We start from the raw sequence: 9,373 nt of genomic DNA on the forward strand, positions 1-9,373 counted from the left end.
CGGCGACTCACGGCAGCCCAGCTCCAGGTTGAGCTATTGTTCAGCATCTTAGGTGTAGAGGGCAGTGTCACTGACCCTCATATGTGGGATCCGAACCGGGGCCCTCTGGCATCCCAAGCCAGCTCTTAACCAACGTGCCACTCAGCCGGCCCAGGAGAGGAAATTTTATGATTTCCTTTAATAAGAGTATCTATATGATAGACAAGCTTATCAGATATGCATCTGCCTTTCAAGTTCACTCTAGGACTTCAAGTATATCCTCGTTCCTGTTATTCTCACAGAGTGCCTAAAAAGGGGGATAGTTTGGGGATATACATGATAAGAACAAAGATTTGTTATGTAGTTATGTGTAGTTGATGTAATTCATTTCTACATAATTAATGTACCTTTAAATGTTTATTTCTTAAAATACAATAAAGCTATCAAGCCATGAATATTGATACTAGAGTCATATTTATAAGTTTCAAATAAGTCTTTTGAGTAATGACCTTTTAAACCATCAAGTGATTATTTGTGCATCTCCACAAATATGTGCCCTGCTATGGGTGCAAGTCTCTAGTCTGGGACAATCAGCAACTAGAGAAGGCTAAATGAATGCTAATTAAAACTGGACTCAGGACCAGCAAGTTGGTCCTAGAGTTCCTCCCTCACATAGAAGGCCAGCTTCTTCCAGCTGTGAGCTTCTTGGGGAAGAGTCCTGCAGCTGCCAAAAGTTTCCAGGAGATGCTCAGGGGTTACACCTTGAGAATCCAGAACTGCTATCATCATATCCTCTCCACTTACAAAGAATTTTAATTTTTAAGAAGAGAGAGAAAAACTGCTGAAATCCTTAAGGGTTGGAAATAATGTCATTTCTTGACAAACTCCTCACAATTGTTCCCAGTGCAAAGCAGATAGAGATTTCTTATATATGTCCCCAGTGCCCTCTGCTATATTAGAGTTCAATTGAATTTTAAATCTATGTCTGGTACCTTTCATGGAGTACCCTCAATAATATAATTAACGTATTACATATAGTTATTACTACAAAGTACAAAAAATGTCCTGGCAGCAATGTGTCACTGTCAAAGCCAATATTAAATCACTTATTTTCAGAGAACTAAGTGAACTAACCTATGTTTTGTTCTCCTTCCTTCTTTTCTGTTAGAAGAGTTCTCGTCATACTGAGCTTCTTCATTGTATGGTATTTATATTTTAGCACTGTTTTATTGTTGCCTTCTGCATCCACTAGAACATAAAACGAACTCAATTATTATATTGTTTGATGCAGTATAATAAAATATAATACAAATAAAATAATGTTAAGCCTCAATAACGCCAGTTTAGAGAATTAGACTAAACTATTTCCTGTCCGATAGTGGGGTAAGTTCAACATGTAACTCCTGCTCCAAGCACAGAGAAATGACAGATAAAATGCATAACAAATGAAGGCACAACGGGACTCAAAAATGATAAACATTTCTAGGGGACAGCGACAAAAACCTATGAGTGAAATTAAAGCTACGGGCCTGTTAGGCTCCAGCCCTGAAGTAGGAAAGTAGAGCCAAGGATTTGGCCTTACAGGGTAAGGAGGTCTAAAATTCTACCAAACAAAATGAAGGACCAAAGTCAGACTTAACTACTTGAAGTCAGAGACTGCCATAAGGACATTCCTAATCATGAAAAAAAGCTGAGAAAAAAACTGCTGCCAAGCCACTGCCTGGGATTATAGCTTTATAGAAAACTGTGGGCAAAGGCAGGAGGGAAGGATGAGGCTCTGAGCTAAGGATATGAAGCACATTGAAAACTTCCATACATTGCTACTGTGAGTGAAACCGATACTACACGTTAGAAAACATAGTAAGTCAAACTATATGAAATTGTCAGTATTTGGCCCAAAAACATCATTTCATATTGTCAAACCTAACACACACACTCAATTCCATTTCTAAGGGTCTGCCTTAGACATTTTTACACATATGCACAAGGAGGCAAAAATATTCATGGCAGTATTTTTGTGGTGAGTTAATAAGCATAATTAAGGGCCAGTCAAGTGGCTCAATTGGTTAAGAGCTCACTCGAGTGTGAGCTCTCAGCAACAGGGTCACCGGTTCGATTCACAGCCCAAGCTGAACTGCCCTGAGCTGCCAACAGGTGGCAGGATGGCTCAGCTAAAAAAAAAAGAACATGGGTTCTGGAGCAGGCCACCTGGGTTTAAATCCTGACTCTGCCTTTGACTTCATGTATGACCTTGGGAATGTTATTTGTGCTTCCGTTTCTTCAAATATAAAATGAAGATAACAATGGTATCTACCTCGTAGACTTGTGGTGAGGATTAAATGAGTTAATACATACAGAATCTAGAATACTGTCTGACATATAGAAGGCATTAAATAAGTTTTAGTAGTTATTAATAATTACTGGTAAAAAAAAAAAAACTGGAAGCACCAACATGTCCATTAACTGGAGAATAAATTGTGGTGGAATCACAAATGAAATACTAAAAAACAGAGAAAATAGAGTTATATATATTAACATATCTCAAAACATATCTCTAATTGAAAAGATTATAGAATATGTAAAATATACTATATTTTATATCAAGTTTGAAAATATACCCAAAAAATGCTACTTTTTGTGCATATATACATATGTAATATAAAATCAGTTATAGGAAAGACAAACACCAAATTCAGATGAATGATTACCTCTAAAGATAGAAGGAAAGGAGGGAATAAGTTTGGAGAGGGGTATACAAGGGCTTCACATGTATCTGGAATGTTTTTTTAATTATCTGGCAAAATGGTAGGATTTGATACAGCCAAACAATGGGTACATGAAATGTTTAATTTTAATATTCACTGTACTTAAGTATGGTTGAAATAGTTCACAGTAAAAACAGTTAGCACAGCAATCACTTACCATGTTCGACATTTTCTTCAAATATAACACAGGTCCCAAAAGTGTCTGCAGAAAAATGTAAAGACAACTTGTTGAAAATTAATAGAGCTACTTTCTCTGAAAAGCATATAAAAAAGGAGTCTCATCTATCTGACATTCTCCTACCTTCATATTCTCCAGCAAAGACATAGCTGTCCAATTGCAGAATGGGCCTCTCAGTGTCAATTCCCTACATCAGAATATAGGATCATAAAAAATCATCATTAGAAAAAGCCTTGGGGGTGAGGGGTGGGTGAAATGGGTGAAGGTGGTCAAAAGATACAAACTTCCAGTTATAAAATAAATAAGTCCTGCAGTTGTAATGTACAGCATGGTGACTATACTTAGTAATACTGCATTGTATATTTGAAAGTTGCTAAGAAACTAAATTTTTAAAGTTCTCATCACAAGAAAAATAAAATTTATAACTATGTGTGGTGACAGATGGTAACTAGACTTATTAAGGTGATCATTTCACAATTATGCACAAATATTGAATCGCTCACTATGCCGTACACCTGAATCTAATATGTCAATTATACCTCAATTAAAAAAAGAAAGAAAAAGGCTTCCACATGTAACCTCGCTACCAAGGTGACAGATCTCCAAAACTGGGGAACCTCTAGAGCTTCTTGTCCTGGCAAGTACAAGGTAAGCTAAAACTGCTTCTCATCACTGCAGCTACAACCTGAAGACTACTTAATTCATACCCAAGTAGCAAGGTCTATTTCAGTCAACATCCTCTTCAAGTTAAGGTTAAGAACAGAGGAAGTTTTGTCAAAGATAGCTCAGATTTTAAAGAAAAGTGATAAAACAGATGGTAACTTAGGATCCATAGCTCAACTCAAGAGCAGCGTGTGAGATCTTTGAAGCCTTTTCTTAGGTATCTTCTCTCCCTTCTCCACAGTTTAATCTGTGTGTGCATATCTTCCCTTCACTCCATGTTTCCCTCTCCCACCTATCTAACTGTATTTTTTCAAAATACATTGTTCCATATCAAAACGCTACCTCCTCCAAATCCCTAACTCTCTCCAGCCATACATTCATTAGGCATTTTCTCCCATCTGCTTCCATAGCCCCTCTGTACTTCTGTGATTGTCCTTAGAGTCCACTGCTTTGTAACGTGGAATTAATATGTCAATCTTTGCGGACAGGTATTTCGCCATTCATTCTTGTTCTAAATTTAAGAAAATCTACAACCATCCCACAAATCTAGAAGACTCACCAAAATCTTGCATTTATTCTCACATTTTGAGAGAAAGTCTGAATCAATAATTCCTGACAATTCCACCAAGACCAACTGCTCCTGGTGGAAGAAAGAGGGGTAAACATGCTAGCACGCGAGTGTGCAGGAAGAGGCAGTCAACAAGAGAAGCCAAAAATCCCCATTAAAACCATCCCACCTCTGTGAAAACCAGGGCCTGCTTTCCACGAGAGGACGCAAGCGACATTACCTAGGGCAACTTCCTCTACTCCCCCCATTCTGACCACAGTGTGGCAAACAGGGCTGAGGCCAGCCTCTCCCCGGCTTCGCGCGTCCCGGGGCAAGATGAGGGCGCTGCGCCCGGGAGGCCTCCGTCCCCCCCTGGCAGCATCCCGACTCCCTTCCCCACATACAGCCGGCGCGGCCATCACCGCCACCGCCCGCTGAGCAGTATTCCACCATAGCGCTTACTTCCTCCTCCTCCTGGTCCCCAGGACCCCGCTCCTTGGCCGCCGCCATGATCCCGCTCCTCCTCACGTCCCCGGGACCACTAGCCACGCCCTCCCGCGGCCGCCATCTTGAGTACGGGCGGCCGCTCCTGGGTCTCACCGCTGCTACGGTCGCGCAAACTGCTCTTGCCAGGATGCGAGATGGCCGCCCCCGTGCACACGTGGAGGCCCGCTACCTGTTCCTTTCCTGAGAGCAGGAGGCAGCGCCCTGGCGTCGGCCTGCAAGGTCCTGTGACCTGGAGATCCCTCAGGCTCCGTGCCCTCTGGGAGGAGAGGACTGGCGAGGGCGAAGGGGTAAAGAAGGTGCAAGCAAGGAAACCACCATATGCGAAGGAAATGGAGAGGCCTTGTGGTAGCCCGAGCGGAGGTTTCTTGGGAAAACTTAATCTCGTGTATTAAACCTCGACCCAGGTTTTCCCGGAGCCAAATTAAGGGCACGTTTCAGATTAATTGGCGCCCACAACCAATAAGCCCCGCGTAGAAAGCGGGCTCGTGTTTCAGGCCTGCGGAGAGCATAGATCTAGGAGAGGAAGATTAAAAGAGACCCAACTGATGAGCTATTCAGATTGCCCTAGGTGCTCTAAAGTGTTATGGGATTACAAAGAGACCTAGGGAAGTGAAGTTTTGGATTGAATTTTCTTAAAGTAACCATTTGGATTTTTCTGATTATAAAGTAAATGAGCTTTGTAGGTGAGACAGGGTGACCAAGCTTCAAAGAGCATGAGCATGTTCGCTTAAAAATAGAAACAATGAACAAACTGTGGTACATCTATATAATGGAATCTTACTCAGCAATAAAAAAGATTGACGTACAGATACATACTACAACATAGATGAACTTGAAAGCTTTACTCAAAGAAGCCAGACACAAAAGGTCACATATTGAATGATTCCATTTATGTGAGATGTCCAGAATAGGCAAGCCTATATATAGAGAAAGTAGATTAGGGGTTTCCACGGCCTGAGGGGTAAAGGGGCATGGGGAATGACCGCTACTGGGTGTGGGGTTTCTTTTGGGGTGATTAAAATGTTCAGTATTGGTGATGGTTGCACAACTCTGAATGTACTAAAAACCACTGAATTGTATACTAAGAGTAAATTATATGGTCTGTGAATTATATCTTTTTTTTTTAAGATCGTATTGGGGAATTGGGGCAGGGAAACAGCATTGGGGAATTGGGGAAGTGGAACAGACAAGTTGCTGTCCTTTTGTTCTTCAGTCTAGTTGTAGAGGATGTCGCTTCACTGGCCCATGTTGGTATTATCATTGCACTCTTCCCAGGTGAGGCAGTCACTCACTGGCCACTGGATGGCCGCTCACAGCTCACAAAAGCGCACGCCAGCTGCTGGCCAGCCCCACTGCAGCCTACGTCATTGCCGGCGGCAGCCCAGCTCCAGGTCGAGCTGTTGTTCACCATCTTAGCTGTAGAGGGCGCAGTGTCACTGGCCCTAATGTGGGATCCGAACCAGGACCCTGTTGCTCAGAGCTGGTGTTCCAAGCCAACTCCTACCCAACACGCCACTCGGCCGGCCCAGTACTATTTTTCTTTTTTAAATAACAGTATTATTAAGATATAATTCGGGCTGGCCGAGTGGCGTGTTGGGTAGGAGTTGGCTTGGGACGCCAATAGGGTCTGAGCAACAGGCTCCTGGTTCGGATCCCACATTAGGGCCAGTGACGCTGCACCCTCTATAGCTAAGATGGTGAACAACAGCTCGACCCGGAGCTGGGCTGCCGTGGGTTGCCAGCAATGACGTAGGCTGCAGTGGGCTGCCATAAGCTACCGTGAGTGGCTGGCAGCCGGTGTGAGCTGCCAAGAGTCACCATGAGCGGTCGTCCAGTGGCTGGCAACCCATCTGCCTCACCTGGGAAGAGCACAATAATAATACCAACATGGGCCAGTGATGCGACATCCTCCACGACTAGACTGAAGAGCAAAAAGGACAGCAACTTGTCTCTTCCCCTCCCCCAATTCCCAAATAAAAAAATCTTAAAAAAAAAAAGAAAATAGTAGAAGCAGCTAGTTTTAAACTGAACAGCAAAAAGAAAATTGCTTGGCTGATTAAGAAAATATCTTTGAAGGCCAAATCAGGGCCAGATACCAGGGCAGCTGCATAGCAGAAGTATAATTTGGTCCTGGATCAAAAAAAAAAAAATTGTTGAGGATCCATGTATGGGGCGGGGGCAGTTGGTAAGGGTCAAATTTCATTAGCTTGTTTTAACTGAAACCACGTTAGACTTCATGACAGTCTGAAGAGGTAATAACTATGAAGAGTGATGTTCGAACTATTTAATGACTAGTTGGGGCGCAGTATTCAGCCATGCTGGCTGGCGTAAGGTCATGGGAAAGCTGGATAAGGTCGAGAGCGAGCTAGAGGCTTGAGGAAGTTTGTTTTTACTGACTGATAGGGAAGTTTCCATAATTTAACAGCTGGTATGGTCTTACCAGTGCACACAAAGCTGAATATCAGCTCTCATTAGTCTAACTTCTGGTTTACATTAGGAAACTGCACAGAAAATTAGCAAACTTGCTTATCTGACTTACTCCTCTACAGTCTGTTATCTTTTCTGGGAAAGCAGGGTAACCTTAACAGACCTAGTAGAGATGCCAACCTCTGCATCAGGCTAGTTAGGGCTAGAGGAATGAAATGGAGCAGCCAACCTTAACAGAGTTGAATGGGGAGACTAGGGAGAATGAGGGAGCCGCACACCTAATAAAACTAGGGCTGCCACATTATTCAGTATTGCAAGACTTGAGTGATATTAGCATCAGTGTCCCCTGTTGTGTGAACTTAACTTGTCCATTGCTGTCCATTTTCCATTTCTTTTTGCTTTCTTTATGTTATATTGGGTTGTCGGAGGAGTCATGACTCATGTTTGTGACAGATGGAGCTAGTTCATTTTTGGAAGTACTAGAGTTATTCGCATCTATGTTGTTGCTATGTCATTTGACAGCTGACAGTTCTAGCTTCATTCTAAAAAAAAAATGAGTGATTTGGTTGAGTTTTGGAGATTTTATAACAAGTTGAAGATGGAAGACCAAACTGCATTTTTGCCATATTTTACTGTTTTACTTCCATAAAGGGAAGAATGCACGTCAAGCTTGTGAAAAGTTGCGTAAAGTTTACGGTGACAATGCTCTACAAGAACGTCAGTGCCAGCGATGGTTCATGAAATTCCACGCTGATGATTTTGATCTCAACGACACTCCTCGGTCAGGGAGGCCCACCAAGGTTAATGACAACAAAATAAAGGCATTGATCGAGTCAAACCCACGTTACACGACACGAGAGATTGCAGAAACATTGAACATCATCAGCCAAGCTTTCACGACCACCTGAAGAAGCTGGGATACATAAGCAAGCTCAATATTTGGGTTCCACATGAACTCAAAGAAGTTCATTTGACAGCGTATATAAACATCTGCAATATGTTCATTAAACATGAGGAAAATGATCCTTTTTTGAAGTGACTGATAACTGGTGATGAGAAGTGGATTGTTTACAACAATGTGGTGTGCAAACGGTCTTGGTCCCAACGTGATGATTTGCCTCAAACGACATCAAAAGCAGACATTCATCAGAGGAAGGTTATGCTCTCAGTGTGGTGGGATGTTAAATGTGTCATGTTTTTCGAACTCCTACCAAGGAACCAAACAATCAATTCGAATGTGTACTGTAGGCAGTTGGACAGTTTGAACGAATCCATCATCCAGAAACATCCAGAGCTTGTTAATTGTAAAGGAGTTGTGTTCCATCGCGATGACGTGAGACAGCACACAAGTTTGATCACCTGTCAAAAATTATTGGAGATTGGATGGGATGTGTTGCCGCACCCGCCATACTTGCCTGACCTTGTGCCGTCAGACTTCCACTTGTTTCTGCTATCTTCAAAACTCCTTGCATGATAACGTTCAACTCATGTTGAGATGAGGCTGTAAATCAGCACCTTGTTCAGTTTTTCACAAATAAAGACAGGTCCTTCTATGAACGAGGAATTTTGAAGCTCACTGAAAGATGGCAAAAGGTTATCATTGAATGATCTTTGTTCTTTATGTAAATAAATGAACTTTGAAAAACAGACAAAATACGTCATGACTTTTCTGACAACCCTGTATTTCCTAGTATGGGAATTGCAATCACAAACTTGGGTGTTTCTTTATTTTCTTTAAATTAACTTAAAGTTGACTGAGCCCCTATCACATCAGAATGGCAGGAAACTTTACTCTCTGTCGATTTCCTCCCCATAATACCTCCAGATCATATACAGTGTTTGGAAAGACCGCTCCAGTCTTCAGCCCACCTTGGTTACTGCTGAGATTCTGGGGGTTGAAGCCACACGGATCCTTGAAGTGCAGGGATTCTGTTTCCACAGACTATGGGAATCCCTGCTATGTTTAAGAACCTTGATGTTTAGAGGTCTGGCCTTTCTAAGCAAACCATAGGTATTGGCACCTCTCCAGGGTGCTGGTTTGGGAAGGAGGACACACCAGTTTACACTCCTTTCCAACCTAAGGAAATCTCCATTTTTTTCCTCCTGTTTTAAATAAAGGCACCTGTCCTTTTTCCCCTCTAAGTTATCTAGCATAATTTCTTCAGTGAGTTCACACAATAGACAGGAAGAGGCACGATCTTCAAGCAGCTTCAGCTTTCCATTCTTTTTTTTTTTTTAAAGATTTTTATTGGGGAATTGGGGGGATGGGAACAGCGCTGGGGAATTGGGGGAAGGGGAACAGACAAG

General features: G+C 42.3%; 1 protein-coding gene across 1 annotated transcript in view; it reads right to left on the minus strand.

Moving 5' to 3' along the window:
* Positions 1-4,713, minus strand: part of GTF3C6 (general transcription factor IIIC subunit 6) — a 7,623-nt gene extending 2,910 nt beyond the window's left edge. The window contains exons 1-5 of the mRNA XM_019646333.1: positions 4,595-4,713; positions 4,145-4,225; positions 3,046-3,109; positions 2,902-2,946; positions 1,114-1,227 (exon numbers count right to left, since the gene is read on the minus strand). Coding sequence (XP_019501878.1) covers positions 1,114-1,227; positions 2,902-2,946; positions 3,046-3,109; positions 4,145-4,225; positions 4,595-4,642 — 352 coding nt within the window. The 5' untranslated portion in view covers positions 4,643-4,713. The remainder of the gene's footprint in view (positions 1-1,113; positions 1,228-2,901; positions 2,947-3,045; positions 3,110-4,144; positions 4,226-4,594) is intronic.
* Between the last annotated feature and the right edge of the window lie 4,660 nt (positions 4,714-9,373).

The sequence above is a fragment of the Hipposideros armiger genome, unplaced genomic scaffold (assembly GCF_001890085.2).
Source record: "Hipposideros armiger isolate ML-2016 unplaced genomic scaffold, ASM189008v1 scaffold_101, whole genome shotgun sequence".
Classification (NCBI taxonomy): Eukaryota; Metazoa; Chordata; class Mammalia; order Chiroptera; family Hipposideridae; genus Hipposideros; species Hipposideros armiger.